Here is an 18,525-nt window from a genome sequence, read left to right on the forward strand (position 1 = left end):
ACTACGGAATTTATTTTGAGATGAAATTTGTTATGATTAGTTGATTAGGGTGGACTCAAATTCTAAAAAGTAAAGTCAATATCAAAATCTCTCTCCTTATATCAATGCTAGCTCGACAATGGTTCAAATGATAATAAAGGAAATATGGACCGTAGGTGTGTGATGCACATGTTACAAGTCAAATTAGTCAATGGGAAACCTAACAATATTTAGCTGATGTACAAGGCAAGCCATATATTAGGTGAAGAGTTGTCCAAGATTTTTCACAATCACACACTTATACCCAATTCTCTTACAGAGAAAAACCATTTCTCTTTATGTACACCAACCCCAGAATAAACCATGAAACAAAAACCAAACCCCTCCCCCCCAAAAAAAAAACTCTACTTCCTACTTCTCTCCTTGTTTCTTTTTTTCATTCCAAAAATCTCCTTTCACCCCTTCTCCCCATTTATTCATTTACAAAAGTACAATACAGTTCAGGAATCAAAAACAAACAGCAAAAATTTCCTTCTTCATTTCATCCCTTCTTCTTCAAAAGAACTGACAGAACCCAAAAAGGATTCAACTTCTTCATTACCTTGGTTTTGGTTGTGATCTACAAGACAACAATGGCTGCACAAGCCTCTGTGCTGATGGGCTACCCAGATATGTAGCCTGTGATCGAGTAAGCATCTCTAGCATTGATGGGGTTTGATATGATTGAACGAGACTTGAGCTATCGGTTGAGTCACCTCTTGCTGTTGCTCTTTGCCAAGAATGTGAGCTAAGTCCTGAAAGAATATATGCTCTTCCCGATGCCTCGTATACATGCCTGCTAGCCATCCTCTCTTGCATTTCCTTGAGCTCGGCATCTAAGGCAACGCATAATCGGTCGTGAGATTTAGCGGAGACGGTTTGAGACAACGCCATCCTACACTTTTCTAGTATGGCAACTGCACCAGAAAGGTCCCCCTGCTCTGCTGCAATTCTTGCTTGTGCCATTGCCTCCGCTGCTTGGAGTCGATTGCATTGTCGATCAACTTCCACTGAAATGACTCCTGGTTCTCCTCCCATTTCCGGCCTTTCGATCCTTACTTCATCACTTTCCAATGTCGTCGTTTGTTTGGTGATTGGATCCCTGTAAACACACCTAACTTTTAGTAGTGGTGTTGAATTGCTGGAAGGCTCTACAGGGACACTCACTGAGACCAAAAAGTCCCTCTCTTCATCAGCATACAAGTCCCCGACATCGATAAATCCTGTGCGTCCACCAACCATCAGTCGACTTGGATAACTTCCAGCTTTTAGTGATCCAAGATGAATCTTCGGGTGTATACATTCAATTGCAACTTGCAGCTCCTGCACCACCACGCTTAAGAGACCCCCAATGCACTGTGCAAATGCATCTTGGATCACAGCTTCAGTCTCGATGAAAGAAAAGGTTCCCCCAGATATCTCCGAAATTGAGTGCATAGAAGAAGCATCATGATCTGCACCAAATCCAAAAGAATGAACAGGAATCTGGAATCCTGACTCGTCCTTAGCATGCATTGACAGAGGAAGAAGTAACTGGTAATTGGGTTGTGGTTGGTTAACTCCCGAACCACTGACCGTATACGTGTCCTGGCCATCTGACAAGAGTATTATACTAGAAACCGCATTCTTTTCCCTTCGATCTTCCATTATTTTGGCACCCTTTCTTAGACCTTCAGCAATATTGGTTCCGCCATTTGCAACTAAAGAATTGACAGCCTGGAGGGCCTGTTGGCGACCTGTGTCAGTCATCCGACGAAGAGGAAAGAGGCGACGAGCTGTAGAGGAGAAGGCAATTACTGACAGTCTGTCACTAGAGCTAAGATTCTGTATCACAAATCCCATTGCTCGTTTTAGCAACGCAAGTTTAGTACCAGCCATGCTACCACTGATGTCGAGAACTGTTACTAAGTCAACTGGTGCACGAGGAGCCCGAGAAAACTGTGGCAAACTAGCTTGATTTCCGGCACAGTTTTGTCTCGTAACTGAAGCAGCAGCAGCTTTAAGATGGACAAGTACAGTGAAATCATCATAAGATTTCGACTTTGGCGCAGCAGAAATCTCTGGATACGTTTTCATCTGTATTATTTTAGTGGAGTCACCATCTGCACTATTTTTGTTGCAAGAACTTTCAGCACAAATAGTCTGGTTACCTAATGATTCATCATCATCAAATACACCTGGCTCGGGAGCCTGACATAATGGAACAATGAGTCGCCGACTCAAATCCCTTCGAGGAGGAGGTAATCGTCGGACAACAGTCATTAAAGCATTATTTTGATTCCAGCCAGCAGGACCAACTGATGCTCTTCCAGGAGAAGGGTCCAAATTGGGACCTTGCACAGGAATTTCTTTCCATTGTGCTCTGCAGACTGGGCATATTTGATTGCCATATTTTACATTCGATACGACACAGTGAAAATGGAAGGAATGTGAGCATTCAGCCGTAAATATAGCAAGTCCGCCTCCTTGTTTCAACTTTGTTAAGCAAATCGAGCAAGTCTGCTGCATAATATCAAGACCACAGACATCAGTCAAATGAATTCGGCAGCAGCAACGTATCAACAAATACATGAATGTTTTCAACAAAATTTGATGATCATCCACAAAGGAAATTTTACTAAATGCAAAACAAATCAAAATTCTGAAACAGATGTTAAGAATTGCACAATTCAAAGTTATTTGATTCTATCTCTTTGTGTGTGTATGCAGAGACAAAAGGTTATGAAGAAAATTGCAACCAAAACCAAATTCTTGACAAGTAGGGGCATCAAACACTTCTCTTTTCCATTGGCAGAAGAAGGAAATCCAAATTCTGTGCTTTTCTATACAAAAAGTTAAGCTACGCCGCACTCGAGATCAACACACAATATCGGATTCTAGCCACTCCTCGATAACTCTGTAGGTATGGAATTATCACAAACTTAAAATAAGTTAGTGACTTAACTAGTCAGTCCCAATCAACCTATAGAGGAGAGCAAAACCACAGAAAATAGATAGCTGAGGCTGAGGCTGAGGCTGAGGCACACTAGAGACACTTTTGTAAGAACACGTCTGCCTAAATTTCAGCAACGAAAAATGATGTCTGGTAATGATAGGAATCTGAAAAGTGATCTAATATGAGTCAACATCATAAGGCTACACGTACAAAATTTATGGAACTATAGCTTGTAATTGTTTTGTGTTTTCTTATTAGAATCCAAAGCATAGATCTCTGCAATCTTTATGTTCTAATATACCGAAGCACAAATTGCTATTTCAAAATATCTAATTTGTCTAAATTGCAGAACCGTTTCCCTATTCAGTAATAGAAAAAAAATCCAGGAGAAAGCAAGTTGAATGTTAATGGAAACTATTAAGAGCCTTTCTTCAATTCACTTCACTGATATTTTCCATTCAACCTTCTTTTGGTTTACATTCCATTAACTTTCATTGACCTCTTTGGACAAACATCACCAATTTTGTCATCACATCTATGTCCACAACTAAAGTTTGATGAACTTCAACTGAAATGAGAATTTAAAGAAGGAATCAATTTGGGTTTCAAACAAACAATCGGAAAATGGTAAAGATTTTGACCCGTATGTAGTCACAAGCTGACTTCCATACTAAAATTTCTTCAGTCTAAAAGAAGGGAATTAAAATCTCTTCTTCCTTTCTGTCTTTCCTTTTTTAGTTTTTTCTACAAAAGTAAACATATCAACAAGAAAACGCAAGATGATTAAAAGAAGACAAATCTTTACTAAAGTTCATATGGAATTTCTCAGAAAACATAGCATACAAATGAGTAAAGAACAAAGAATTGGTGAGGAAAAAAAGGGTTCAAGTCTTCAAGATCTATAACTTTACTTTTTGCTTAGAAGAAACAAACCCAATAAAACTCAGTGTAGAAGCAGGAATCAAGTACAGAGAAAAACAAAAACAGACAAACCTTTGAAGATTTGCTGCCACTTTTAGAGAAAATTAAGCCATGAGAAGATGGAGTTGGTGTAGAAGGGCGAGAAGAGCCCCAATGTGCGGGAGAAAGCAAAGCAGCATCTGAAAATCTCTCAGTAGAATCACAATCAGGTAAAGATGGAGAGTCTTCAAGTGTTCTTGGAACAAAAACACAAAGATTCAAACCAAGAGCCAGCTTCATCTTCCTCCACTTACTACCCATTTCACAATTTCAGATCCCAAAACCCCCCACAAACCCACAAAACAGAACAACTACAAGATAGAAATCAAGCAAAAAAAAAAAAAAAAACTCCCCAAAAAGTACCAAAATAGAAGTGAAAATACAAACTCCAGATCTCAACCAAGCCCTTGTAAGGCTGTAAACCAATCCCCTCCTTTTGAGAGAGATGAAATGGAAATGGGCTTTAGTAAAAGTTGAAAGAGGAACACGAATACCAAGAGAAAAACAAGTCTAATGGGGTTTTAACAGAAGGAAAAGAAGATAAGAGAATGAATATATCACCAAAAAGCATGGTTAAGGGAAAAATGAAGCTCTATAAGAACACTGCAAGAACTTCTCTGGTTTGTTTTGTTCATTTCAATGGCTGCCAAGAATTAGAGAGAGAGAGAAGGAGAAAGAGGACAGCTCGCCTTGAGCCTTGAGGATTTGACCTGTGGTTTCTGTTTTCTCTGTCGTTGAGGTTAAATAAAAGGCCATAAAATACAAAAGCAAGTTTTGGGTTGAATTCAGAAAGCTATGTGCTTTACCACAAATCTTTATGACTTACATTTTTCAAAAAAATTTCTTTCCTACTTTATTTTCAATCTCACACCATCAAACTTTTTTTCTTTTTTTTTTTCAATTCTTTTTAATTGGGATTCTACTGAATATGCTCCAAATATCAATCCTTTTCCCCAAACCCAATTTCAATTCTTTAATACAAAATTGAAAATCCAACCCACAGGCAATTACATTTGTACAAATCAAAAACAAGAGGAATACATCCAAAGTAAAAGTAAAAGTCTGACCTTTGATCTTTATGTATTTACTTCAAATTTCCCCATAAAAAATGAATTTTCTTTAAAAAAAAAAACAGTAGAAGAGTTGACAAATCTATTGGCAAAACCATAGATAGTGGGTTGAGTTAAAAGTTTTAGAACTATTCTCCAAGAAGATCCCTTTTAATTTTTTGAACAGCCATTGAAATGAAATGACCCATCAACCAAATGTTCTGAACCCTAAATTATTGTGTTAAAGAAATAAAATTTAAAAAAAAAAAACAGAAGATTATATTCTCTTTTGTATCAATCCAAAATTCTTGCTCCAACATTAAAGAACAAAAATCTTGAAATTTCACTATTTTTTTATTGTCAAAGTGGATATAAATATGCTGCACAAATTCTGTAATTCTAAACAGAATAATCATCCCTAATTGGTTGTTTGCCCTTTGAAGTATGGAGATCAACACATAGACTAGAGATTTCAAATCTTATCACTTCATTCAAAAGCAGCTTAGCAAATCATCCACAAATTTGAACAAAAAATAATTGTAAAATATTTATAAGGATAACTTTAACATAAAACACTTTAAACTCTCAAACTTTCATACATATATCAATTTAAACCTTCATTCCAAATTTAAACTAACACAATTATTAATTTAAAGTTAAATTAATACAACCTCCAAAGTTTATGTTTAGAAGTATAAATTGAAAATTTTCATATAACTTTTAATGTAGGAGGGAAACTTTGTTGTATTTACATCATAAGATTAACAATATTTTAAACCTGATTATTATATTTACAACTGTACAAATATCTAAACAGCATATATGTATAGTTAATCTTAATCCTTTTCTCTCAAGCTTTGTGAAATACTATGCTCTTTGTTTATAACAAGATACCCTTCAAGCTCCTTTTTCACCTTTTGCAAATGGGTTTAATTATGCTTTTTATAAAATTAATTTTTTTAAATAAAAAAAAAACATTTTTTTGGTTGGTGTTAGTGGTTGGCTGTCCAATCTCTCACAGACACACTCTCTTCTTAAAGCATATCTATAGCTCTTTGACTACAAGATATGAATGGGTTCTCAAATAGGGTTTCTAGTGGATTATGCCAAAATCTCTTTCTACCAAAATTCATAATAATGCATTTTGAAAATAGAAATTTGAAAGGAAAAAAGAAAAAACCCCCTTCTCACACACACTCTCCCACATCAATCACTACAAATCCACCCATTGCATACACAAAGGTTTAATCAATGGCATGGCCCTCATAATCCATCATCATTATAAATCATTGTTCTAACAAATGGAGTCAAAATGCATCACTTTCACTTTACTCTAAAAACTACACAAATACTGTAACTCCACTCTTCCCTTCATGTTATAAATTTTGTTTATCTTAAATTTAATAGAGTAATCCAGAGAAATATTGAATTAATTTGAAGGAATGAATTAATTAATGTATTAAATGTGGATTATTGTTTTTTGACATTTACTCTAATAAGTTTGACATTTTCTCACAATTTCACACTTCACTTTGATCTCTCCCTTTTCCCTATTTTCCTTCTCTTCTCTTCTCTTCTCTTCTCTTCTTGCCTTTTCCCATTTTATTCTTCTATTTACCTTACTCTCTTATTTATAGGTAGAGAATAAAATACATTATACATTATATTACTTTATTATGTATTCATACTTTCTTCATATCCAGATAGGTTCAAACACAGTTCACTGAATGACAATCTCTCTATTTATTTCTTTTTCACTTTTAAATATTACATCAAGACTAAAATTATTATTGTAATTTGCATGAGAGATATTATATCAAAACCCCCCCAATCAATTGCCATATCAAATCTCCAACATTAATAATACAAATATATAAGTGGAGTAATAAATAAAGAAAACACTATAATTTATTTATTTGGATATCCCACCAAAAGAAGAAGAAATTTTTTTCTCATTCAATGTGTCTCCTCTTCAATAGTAAGCTTTTAAAAAGTTTTTGGATTTGGATGATAGCCTTAATATGATGGGTTTTGAACTTTCAAGAACAAACTAGGGTTTTGCTTAATTATTATTATTTACATAAATCATTATATGTATCTATATACATATATGCATGCAGTTGAAAACTTTGACCAATCATTATTAATCCATGGTTAAAATACTATTAATTTATTCAACTGTTTTACGATTTATTTAAGTTTTATTTTTATTTAATGTCTCGACCTTAAATAATAATAAAATATATAGTAGGTATAAAATATGTTTTCGAATGTAAAAATATTAATACATCCAAAAAGTTAGAAAATAGACCATAATTGATTAAAATTAAATATTGTAAAATATAGAAACTAAAATTTAAAAAAAAAATTAATGTACAGAGACACTAAAATAATATTTTGATTTTGAGTTATTTAACCTCTACCTATATTGAAAACATGATCAAAGAGATTGATTTTATCATTTCTAAAAAGCTTCCCTCATTCATTATATTGCTACTAATGATTTTGTTTGCAAATATATTTTAAAATCTAATTGATTGTGTTCATTTAAAGAAAAAAAAAACACTTTGTCATTAAGAATTTTTTAACTATATTCATTTTCATGATCATTTTTTTTTATTGATAGTGACTTATCTACTTTAATTATTATCATTATTATTATTATATTTATTAAATTACTATACATGATTTTCTTTTCTTCCTCATTAGTGTCAATTATATATTATATTTTATTAAATTTGACCAACTATTTATAGTATTAATAATGTCTTTTTGTTACTTTTGTTGGGAAAAAGAAAAATAGAAAACAAAAAGAAAGTGTTACTCTAAAACTAGGTAATTATGTAATTGATTTTTTCTTAATGACGATGGATAGATTAGCATAATGCTTGGTTTTTAAAAAGCTATGAAAGTAAATAATGGAAAATTGTCATGAAGAGGTAAAAATAAAGAAAAGAAAATATTTTCAAAATACAGAAAAATATATATATGTATATTAAATTGAATAGATTTTGGTATGCTTTATAAATAATTTTAATAACTTTTTATTTTAAAAAATTCCTAAATAATATAAAATAAAATAAAAGGTATGAGAGAAGGAGTGAGAATATGGTGATTAATTAAAGATACCCATTTGACAAAACCTCAAAGTTAGTATATTTCAATAATAATATTGATATATGTATAGTATAATCTTGAGGTACGCTCGAAGATTATATTCAAACTTGTACTCTCATTTGTTGTAAGAAAAGAAAGTTAAAAATAAAATTAACGGTACATAGTTGATTACAATACCTCAACACATATACATAATTCTTTTAGACTTTTTTATTTTCTTTATAAAAAGAAGACTCTCTACTATGTGTTCTTTTAACTCTCTAAAATATAAATAAATTTTCAAAATTTCTAATTTTGTCTCGTAAGAGTATTATGATGAGTTCTTGCGAGATTCAACTATTTTAAAAAATATTAATATAGGAGCTATTTCTTTCAAAGATGAAAGTTAATTTTATAGAAAATCTACAGGTTACAAATGTAAAATGTACTGAACTATTTAATTGAAAATTATTTTAAATTATATTTAAAAATATTAGATTAGTAATTCAGTTTGAAAAAACATTCATATCATACAAAAATAAATAAAATGTAAGTTTGTACACGAAGATAATTGAGTGGTTCAAAAATTAAAAATCATTATTGAAAAATAAAATATTTAACCACCTTTCTTCCCATATCGTTGTCGAATTATTACGTGATAAATTTATGTTCTAATAAAAGAAAGCATTGATGTAAAATAAACTAAACTAATTACTAGAAATTGATGAGTAGGACAAAGACGTAACATTTGTTATATATATTATTGGTTGGGGTCCAAATGCATAACATAAATCAAAAACTTAATTATTCTCTATTGGAATACACACAATTTAATTAAAAACAGTGCATGCACTTCCAAATCATCTTTATTAATTCCAATTCTATATTATATTATATAATCTCTCTCTCTCTCTCTCTCTCTCCCTTTTATAATGTCAACCAAATAGGAAAGTTTTGAATATATATATTGTTATTGGATAGTAGGTAGTGGAGTTTCTTTGCATTTTTTTGAAAACCTCTGCCTTCATTGGTCTATTGGAGAATCATATATATGATGTTAAAAAACTATTTTACTTTTCTTTTTCTACCACATGTTATTGGGTATAAAATTGAGAACTTTGAATCATTATTTGAGTCTACATAGGTACTATATAAAAGGTTGTTATAAAAAGAAGATTAGAAATCTTTGTTTGTTGACCCATAGAGGGAGAAAGAGAATATGAAGGGCACAAAAAATGTATTGTATAGGGTAGAAATGGATAGTAAATATGAAGGAAAGGCAATTGAGAAAAAAAGAAGAAGAAAAAAAGATATTTGCAGTAAATGAAAGTTTAGTGTGTTTGAAAAAGAGAAGCTTTTTATAAAAGAAAAAGGAGAAGAGAAAAGAGAAAAGAGAAAAGAAATATAAAGGGAGAAAATGGTGTATCTTTTTAGCATGCCCAAAAGTTATTCCCTCTCCCCCACAAAACAACATCAATAAGGAACCAAACACACCCTCTGCCATTTTGGCTGCCCCAATCCCTCCCTTTTGAGTCTCACATGCATCTTTTTACCATATTACCCCTATTCATCTCTAAATCACTATTTTCAAAAGTTCCTTTTCTTTTCTTTTCTTTTCTTTTCTCAATTATATTAATCTCAATTGGGTGTTACAATTAATTGCAAATGTTTTGTTTCCTTGCAATAATATAACTTTTTTATCCGACTCCACAGATGGATATGAGTGGAGAAATTATATTCTAAGGATGAAAGTGAAAGGCTTTGGTGTGAGTGTGTGTGAGAGAGAGAGTTAGAGGGGAATTGGATTCTCTTTTACAATTGGGAGAGAGTGAGAGAGAGAGAGACTTTTTTGTATGAAAAGTCAACGGGAAAAGCTCAACATTTTCTCTTTCTATATATATATATATTATATATATAATGTATGATGACATGATACCTCTCTCTCTCCCCTTATGCTGCTTCCCACTTGGGTGTTTCGATATCCAGTTAATACGAGCATATCTCAATAGTAGTTGATATTGGTATGTACTTTTTTTTTCTTTATTCTTTTACTTGATTAAACCTTCTCAAATTTTGTCACAATCTAAGAGCGAAATTTTTTTTGAGATCAAATGTGTGTTTGGAGAATTGAGTAGATATAGATATTATTTATAATATGTGAGTCATAATATAAGTTTGTATAAGTTATAATAGTTTATGTTTTGGGATGCATATAATATTTGTTCATATAGAAAATAATAACCATTGTAACAAAGATGGAAAGAGATAAGCGAGAGCCTCAAATATGGAGCGGTCGGTACACGTATACTACACTCCCTTCAAGTCAGTGCCAAACAACAAGCAAAAGTTATATACTGAAAAGTCCAATTTAAAAACGTATTCAAATTAAGACTCATCTATTTGCCCTCTTGAAGAAGGATGTTGCTGTTGTTTGTTATTATTATTACTTTGTGTGAAGGACGTCTCTAGCTTTGTTTTGGTGCATTAATATTTATTAATTATCAATGTGTGTTTTGGGTCTTTATATATAAAATTATTTATTTCTTTATTTCTTGGTGAGTAATAATATTGTCAGATTTAATAGGTTGAATATGATTCATTGTTTATTCTTTATTTGAGTATGAAATTATGGTTCATGACTTTGTGTATTGAGTGTATATAATCTCTTCTTTGATCATCATGAGATTGAAAATTATTCACAGGATGGTAGGGTTTAAAGTAATCTCAGCTTTTGTTCAATTTAATATATATTATTTCTGCCTTTTCATATTATAATATTATGACTCAATTTCATGTATACTTTTAATTTGTATGCTTTTCAAATTTTGGGAGTCCTTGTATTAATTTAAATCACATTTTTTTTATAAATTAAATGTACTATCGACATCTTCACGTACCGTAACTTTTATTTGAAAAACACATAATGTGAATTGTGTATTATTGTTTCTAACTCTCTATTAATTTAGTTTTAGACCCTTCGTCAAGAGATTATATCTAAAACTCGTTTATACATTCAATTCTTACACGTGTTTCTTCGATTATCAAATTAATAAAATTGAGTATTAGAATTGATGCATGAAATATTTTCAACTTAGAAAATTTTAATTAATGAATGAATTGATTTGTCACTAAAATAGGTTTATATCATTTAACTAATTGATAAAATTTTGAGTTTTACACTATGTTTATTTGTACAATACACGATGAATTGTGTAAATCGATATACTTTACAAAACTTCAAAACGTAAATATCGATATGTTTATTTCGAACAATACCAAAGAAATTGTTCTCAACCAAATTGAGTTGCACACATATCTACCTTTACCGAAATCATCGATGTAGCTAGTGTGAAGTACAAATAGATCAACAATAATGGAAAAGATTATAAACAATGAAATTATACTTCATACATTATATAAACACTTTATTTCATTCTAATTCAACTCAACCTAACCTCAATATATATCTACATAGATTAGGTGTGCATTCATTCAAATTCTCACATCAAATCATTTGTACACTTGGATTCTCTTACATGATTTGTGCATTAATTAAAAACTACATAGATCATTAAATAATACACATTTAGCAACATATAGGGATGAGTGTCATGCATGAAAGTCAATACCCTATTCAAAAGAATACTCATTAGTGTATCATGTAAAACCAAGATTTAAGAGTCATTTAATTTGACATAATTAATCAGTTAGTATTTCTTACTTGATCTAATGACAACAAGGAAATATAGTCTCAATAATGATGGGTATTGAGTTTCATGAGGTGTCCGTAAACTAACTCGAACACTCACAAATATAAAAATATATATACTATTGATGTTTAACGTGTTGAAAGTTAAACCCATTGAAAGCAACACATGTGAATTCCAATATACATTCCTATAAAAAAAAAAACTCATAAAATTGAAATTAGAAACTGTTTGATAATATGGGAGCTTCTAATTTTAAAACATATATATTAAAACTTTCAACTTATCAAAAAGAAAGCATATCTAAATCAAAGGTTTGTTGTGCTAATTCTTTGAAAGCCAATAGAGGAAGAAAGAAACATAGAAATTCAAATTTAACAACGTTTCAAAATCATTTATCATTTTTATAATAAAAAAAATACTAAAATATGAAGAACGCGTTCTAAAAATCAAACTAATTAATGGTATAAAATACATAATGTTTTTAGATAAAAAACAAAGACCCATCATTAAAAATGTTATAAAGAAAATGGTTGTGTAAGAAAGAAGAGAATTTGAGAAAAGTTTAGAATAGTGAAAATGTAGGATGTAAGTAAATTGGGGGGGGTGGGTAATAATTTGTTAGAAGAGATAACGATGGTGATGAATGAAACTAAAAGTATGATTAATTAAGTTTGTTGGAGGTGTGATAATAAAAGGGATATTGGAGTACACAAAAGTGAAAAGCATTATTACAATTGTTTATTTAACTTTTTTTTCTTCCTTTTTTCCTTTTTTAAACAAAAAAATAAAAAAAATAAAAATGATATATTCTGTATGAAAAAAGGATAGAGAATGTAAGTTTGTAAAAATGGATGTAAAGGAAAATAAAGAAAACAGCTATAAGCCATTGCTTTCCTTAAAGTCAAACACCTAACCTATTCATCAATTATGTGGGTCCTTAATGTTTCATCTCAAGTCCCAATCTCTCTCTCTCTCTTCCTCTCTACAACAGTACTACATTTTTCACATTTTTATACACTTTTATTGTTATCCCTAAAATCTATACTCATTTAACTTATATATGAAAACACCAAAATTGGGCTTCTTTCATTGGACTTTTTGTTTGGGCTGACCCATGCACTACCGTGTCATTGGTGAACGAACTATTTGAGGGTAGAGGCCTTTTCATTGGCTTTGCTTCACCCATATTGAACGAACTCTTCTTCTCCACCCTTTTCTCGGTACCAATTTTAGAAATGATAATGGAGTGTTCAATAATTTTGATAACATTTTCAAATATTATTATATACATTAATACGTTCAATCTAATTCTTCTTATATTTGCATTTCTCCCTCCTTAATCTTAATCCCTTCTTTCTCCTAAATTTATACTTGTATTCGAGTTTAGTTTTCATTTGGTTCTTAAGTTTCAAAATGTTATACATCTCATTATTAAATTTTGATGGTTAAAATTAAGCTTTGAAATTTGAGTTTTTATTTTAATTTAATAAAAAATGTTTGAAGGTTTACACGTTTAAGCTCGATCTTTTTAAAAAATATTTATTTTTAGTTATTACCATTAGCTAATGTCTATTGATTAATATAAAATAGCTATTAAAAGTAGTTTGGAATATAAAAAAGTCAAAAGTTAAAAGTGTAAACTTCAAAATCTAAGAATCAAACCAAAAGGAAATTAAAATCTCAATACAAATTTGCAACATTTTCACATCTAAAAACAAAATAAAATTCAAAACTTAAAAGAGTTAAATGGGTAAACATGTTAGAAATTACTGCTGCAGTTGGACAAGGAAAACGTAACGTGTTAAGGCTCCAAGATTTTGAATGTTTCAAAGGCAAATTAGTTGGAAGGAATATTTGAAAGGAAACTATGTTAAACAACAATTTCACTATACTCGTACCTTGATAATTTCGAGATTTTCGAGAAAAAGAAAGGACATTTTTGTCAATGAATGATCAACAAGAATAACTGATTTTTCATTCTTGTGGCAGTGATGGCTTTAAATACATTTTATATATGTGAACAATGAGAACAGTGGATTGAATTGAAAAGGACTTCATGTCCCCTTTTCTGTCCACACAAAACTCCATTGAGAGACACATATAAAACAACTCAAGTGAGGAACTCAGATGAATGTGTTCATTTTGTTTCCATCAAGCCACTGTCCACTTTATCTGGACATGTATCATTCCATGTCTCGAATTGATCAGATGATACTTCGTGTTGATGCGTCCATTGTGCACGACATCGCCGAGATTAATCTCTACGTGTCCCAATGATTCCTGTGAAGAAAGATCGTTTGTAACATTTTCAAATCAAATTTGTACGCAAGAGGGGAGCGATTTTGTGATGTGATGGCAATGTTGTTACCTTTGAGAAAAAACTGAAACGACTGCTCCTCCTACTTCTAACCTCAATATGGATCTTTTCTCCTAATGGAGGCTCCTCAAGCATGAACTCGAAATCTTCATTCCAAACCGGGTCACGGCATTTCTTCACCATCTAGGAAATGCATAGTTCGGAATTTAGAGAAAGACAATGATGATGATGACGACAACAAGTTCTAGCTAGCTACCAATTAAAATGGCTGGTATATGAATGGCAAGAGTAAGGAGTCTTGAGTTAAAAAGAGATCTACCTTTGTTTTCTTCTTTTCTCCTCTAAAATGCATTACTGCATAAGGATTACTATGTCGTTTCCCCTCCACACTTGTCGCCCCTTGGATTTTAACTGACAACAACCCCGCTCCACCTACACAATCATCTTGTAAATCTCTTTCGTCTCGACTTACCATACTTCCGCATCCATCTAACTGACTACTGAACTTGCTGCTTTCTTCTCTGAAAGGAGTAAACTTCAACTCGACCACAAGTTGTCCTCTCGGTTTCTTGTTTTGATATTCGTTTATGTTCGTGTTCGTATTCTTCAGTAAGTCGAGCGTTAGTTCCTTCGTCTCATAGGGTGTAAGTACTTTTAAGGGGACTAGCTGCATTCCTAACCTGTCATGTCCTCCAACCTGCAATGGAAAATAATTTCTCAGAATAGAAACTTATCACATTTCTCGCGAATCCCATGGACACATTTAATTCATCTTTCCAGAACTCAATGGCATTGAAGAGGAAGGGAAGAACCTTGTCCCAATCATAGACTTGCAACTGAAGAACTTGAGATTCTGGATCCTTCACAATAAGCTTGAACTTCTCGTTCCAAATTGGATTTAAGTTATTCATCTTAACGGTGGTTTTCTTTGAAGGTAGTCGTTCTCCACTTAGACTGAGTTTAACGTATGGATCTGAAGTTCCCAACAAGTCCATCTTTGAAAGCTTTAAAGCCTTGACGACATTCACGTGTAGTATTCCCACTGGCCTTTTCGTTGCCGCTCTACACAAAAAAGAAAAAGAACAGAAATAAAAATTGAGGTTATTTGGAAATTAAGTAAAACCATATCAGGACCAACTAGTATAACCTTTCAAGGATGACTCTGTTTTTTGAGATTTTGGACTACATCACACTGAATGAAATCAATTAGACAAAGACTAATAACGGCTATACGATCTTACTGAAACTTACACTGATGCATCAAGAATCGGTATCTCAAGAACATGGGGCCAAAGATAGAGATTGGAAACTTGTTTTCTGATAGTCTCCTACAGTTGCAAGAGTCAGCTGATTCAAAAATGCATCCTTGTAAAATAAACATTCATTGCCCAAGCCAAGTGATTGACAAATGATTATATACCAGTGGTCCAGTGCAGCACCTGAACAAATTGATAGAGGCCAGGTATGGACATGATATCGCCTCCTAGTATTTTCATGCCAAAATCTACATGCGGCTGGAGATATGTAATCCGAAAAACAATAAAAAAAACAGAACTATTATATATGGATGAACTCAACATAAATCTGGCTCAATCAATTAATAGTTACTGTGTTATAAGATGCCCCCATACCTTCTCCAATAAAGACACAACAATGTTGGTAAAACAAGGAAAAGCAGGCACTAGAGGCTTCAAAGCTACCCGAGGTGCTGCAAAAATTTGCAGATCTACTAACTGAGAAGAAGAATGACTGTCAAATCATTTTGGAGACGGGAAAAACTCTCCTCAGATACAGATTTTTTTTCTGTTGGATCTTCTGACCTGAATTCTTATTTGCAATGAAAAGAGTCTCAATATCAATACTATATTAGGGTTCCCAGCCCATTTGATTGCAGTTTCCATGACTATTTCATTCTCATTGGTCTCATGCACTTTGATACCTACAACATTAGACAGTTTCAAATTATCATCCAAAACATATACAACATGTTGAACGCCAATGTCTTAATTAAGCAGCCAAAAGTACATGCAAGTCTCAGCTATCTCTTCTCCTTGAGAATTAATTTCCTTTCATAGTTCTTATATCCTAACCTTAGTTAACATCATTCCAACAAGCATACTCTAAAATGATGGAAGAATCTCAGCCCTGAAGACAACCATTTCTCATCATGTTGATCATGTGAATAAATTAGTGTAAGAAGTAAAACCAACCATAGAGAACAGTGATTTTAACAGCATCGAACCAGGGGGAGTTGATTCAGAAAACATACGATTGTCTAAAAATTATATTGTACACACACCACAACAGATAGAAATGTTTCTTCAAAACATGATACTTATCCGGAAAAGACTAACCATAAAGCTTGGGAGAAAGAGTTCCAAGAAGTAAAGTCTCGAACTCGATAGATTGGATTTGAAACTTGCCAATATACTCAGCAAACATTGGTTCAGCCATTCCTCTTATGCTAGAACAAATAGCCTGTACATTCAAGAAATTGATGTCAAAGTATAACAATCAACAAAAAAGCATAAACAGAGACGTGCATTGTAAAATGTGAAATCACCTTATCAAGACAAGGCCACATGCCTTCAAGGAACTTGTTCAACCAATCTACCTGTGTAATTTAAACACCCTATCAGACAATGTTAGAAATCAAGAAACAGGAAAGACAGAGACAAACAAACGAACACCACCACAATTTTCCAACCCGATCAAAATCAGGGTGCTTAACCCACAGTGGAATTTCAGGAATAACTTCTTCCAAAGAATCTGAATCTAATTCATAGATTGGCCTTATCATCGGATCCTGCATTCGAGAAACAAAAGGGTGGTATAATAAAATAATCATTGATGACATAACAAAAACAGAGCATTCTCGCATTCTCACATTCTCACATTCTCACATTCTCAAACCCAATACGTGAGAATATTCTCAATTGGAACCGAGTAAAAAAACATGAAACTAAAATATAAAAAACGTTATCAAAGAAACATATCAACAAACATATTGAGTGCACTACCAAAATGGAAACAAAAACAGGGGAAAATCATACAATGCATATGGTAACCAAAAGTGCGTAATAAGCAAAGAATCCATCTGGGTCATACCTTGACTTCATCAGGCTTTGAATAGATGAAAAAGAAGAAGCCCACAACCAACCCAAGAGGAATTCCAATTCCAAACCCAACAATACCCATTAAAATGCTGAAAAAACCCATCTCCTACTCCACTCTGAATCATCCACCATACATGAAACTTCAAAAAAAGAAAAAGAAAAAACAACAGGAAGAGTTGAGAAGAAGAAAATAGTGAAGACCCTTTAGCTGTTTTTAGCCAAATGGCAGGAAAAGGAGAGTAAAAAAGACGAAAAAAGAAGGCGAATTTCGAAGAAGTAGAAGCAGAGATTGGGCGAGAAATCCAAAGGAATGGAGAAAAAAAGGATTAAAATAACGAATCGAACAAAGAAAGAGAAGAATAAGAAGATTGAATAGAAAGAATTAAAAATAGAAAGAACAAAATTGTGAGATTGTAACGCGGAAATGTCCCTCACGAAACCGCCAACGCAAGAGAGAGAGACACGTTAGCTTGAAAATGAATTTTGCTTCAAAAATTTATACCAATGTTTCTCTTGTCCTAACGCTCGTGGAAAGTGAAATGACGACAAAGCCCCCACATTACGTTGTTATCTATGACAAATATGATTTATTAGGGGGGGCTTAATGGTCCAAATAAACATAAGAAATCGCTGGAGAAAATGGTTGTTAATAATTCTTCTTCCCAATCGTTTTCTATTTTTGAAGATAGAGAAATATGAATTTCATTGAAAAATAAGAAGTTGGCTTCAAAATCTCAAATGCTTACATACATTTTGCAAAGGATGTTGAACGCTTTTGTTCTTCATACTATCTCTCTATATCTAATACATATTTATTGAATGATTAACTTCATGGATGAATTTGAATATAGTAAAGAAAAAATTGTATGAATAGTAAAAATATTAAAATTATTTATCAAATAATATAAAACATTACCATCCACTTTCATGAAAATTAATTAAAATCTTACCTCACCTTTTCTTTTTCTTCTATGAAACAAAAAGAACATGCCTTGTCTTTCACATGCAATACTTTTGATATTTAATTTCAAATCTCATCAATATTCAATACATAATAATTAATAAAGGAATGTAAATTATTTTATTGTTCAAATTCAGTTCCCGTCTTAGAAAACTTCATTAATACATAAATATACTATTCTTCTTAACATTATTATTATTTTGCATAATTTTAGTTGCTATCTTAATTATATGCTCATTTCATTTAAGCCATTTTGTCTTGTGACTATAAATAATCCAAATTAAAAAAAAAAAACCCTTTCTATTTATATTTGTTTGTCTTTTTTATGTGCATTGACCATTCACATAATTAATTAGTTTGGGA

General features: G+C 32.0%; 2 protein-coding genes across 6 annotated transcripts; both read right to left on the reverse strand.

Annotated features, from left to right (window-relative positions):
* Positions 1-208: 208 nt before the first annotated feature.
* Positions 209-4,779, reverse strand: LOC101203839 (E3 ubiquitin-protein ligase WAV3). 2 transcript variants are annotated; one of them, XM_011659192.2, is made up of 2 exons: positions 3,947-4,779; positions 209-2,517 (listed from the first exon to the last, which is right to left on the reverse strand). In XM_011659192.2, exons 1-2 carry the CDS (start codon positions 4,172-4,174, stop codon positions 577-579), a joined length of 2,169 nt encoding a protein of 722 aa, XP_011657494.1. In that variant the 5' UTR covers positions 4,175-4,779; the 3' UTR covers positions 209-576. The 2 variants fall into 2 exon arrangements, with proteins under 2 accessions (XP_011657494.1, XP_004149903.1); XM_004149855.3 differs by having other exon boundaries at positions 209-2,520; positions 3,947-4,777.
* Positions 4,780-13,638: 8,859 nt separating this feature from the next.
* Positions 13,639-17,664, reverse strand: LOC101207126 (synaptotagmin-3). 4 transcript variants are annotated; one of them, XM_004149869.3, is made up of 12 exons: positions 17,194-17,664; positions 16,793-16,891; positions 16,649-16,699; positions 16,440-16,563; positions 15,906-16,024; positions 15,717-15,818; positions 15,525-15,599; positions 15,337-15,413; positions 14,898-15,147; positions 14,405-14,782; positions 14,137-14,268; positions 13,639-14,048 (listed from the first exon to the last, which is right to left on the reverse strand). In XM_004149869.3, exons 1-12 carry the CDS (start codon positions 17,302-17,304, stop codon positions 13,920-13,922), a joined length of 1,647 nt encoding a protein of 548 aa, XP_004149917.1. In that variant the 5' UTR covers positions 17,305-17,664; the 3' UTR covers positions 13,639-13,919. The 4 variants fall into 4 exon arrangements, with proteins under 4 accessions (XP_004149917.1, XP_011657496.1, XP_011657495.1 ...); XM_011659194.2 differs by having other exon boundaries at positions 16,782-16,891; positions 17,194-17,225; XM_011659193.2 differs by having other exon boundaries at positions 16,779-16,891; positions 17,194-17,225.
* Positions 17,665-18,525: the final 861 nt, after the last annotated feature.

This window comes from Cucumis sativus, chromosome 6 (genome assembly GCF_000004075.3).
Source record: "Cucumis sativus cultivar 9930 chromosome 6, Cucumber_9930_V3, whole genome shotgun sequence".
Classification (NCBI taxonomy): Eukaryota; Viridiplantae; Streptophyta; class Magnoliopsida; order Cucurbitales; family Cucurbitaceae; genus Cucumis; species Cucumis sativus.

Excerpts from the sequence above, each read along its gene's own strand:
- LOC101203839 (XM_004149855.3), bottom strand. The coding sequence starts at position 4,174 with ATGGGTAGTAAGTGGAGGAAGATGAAGCTGGCTCTTGGTTTGAATCTT. Across the intron at positions 2,521-3,946 it reads GTGGCAGCAAATCTTCAAAG|CAGACTTGCTCGATTTGCTT; the intron begins GTTTGTCTGTTT and ends GATATTATGCAG.
- LOC101207126 (XM_004149869.3), bottom strand. The coding sequence starts at position 17,304 with ATGGGTTTTTTCAGCATTTTAATGGGTATTGTTGGGTTTGGAATTGGA. Across the intron at positions 16,564-16,648 it reads TGTGGCCTTGTCTTGATAAG|GCTATTTGTTCTAGCATAAG; the intron begins GTGATTTCACAT and ends TTGAATGTACAG. Across the intron at positions 14,269-14,404 it reads GAGAAAAGAAGAAAACAAAG|ATGGTGAAGAAATGCCGTGA; the intron begins GTAGATCTCTTT and ends TGCATTTCCTAG.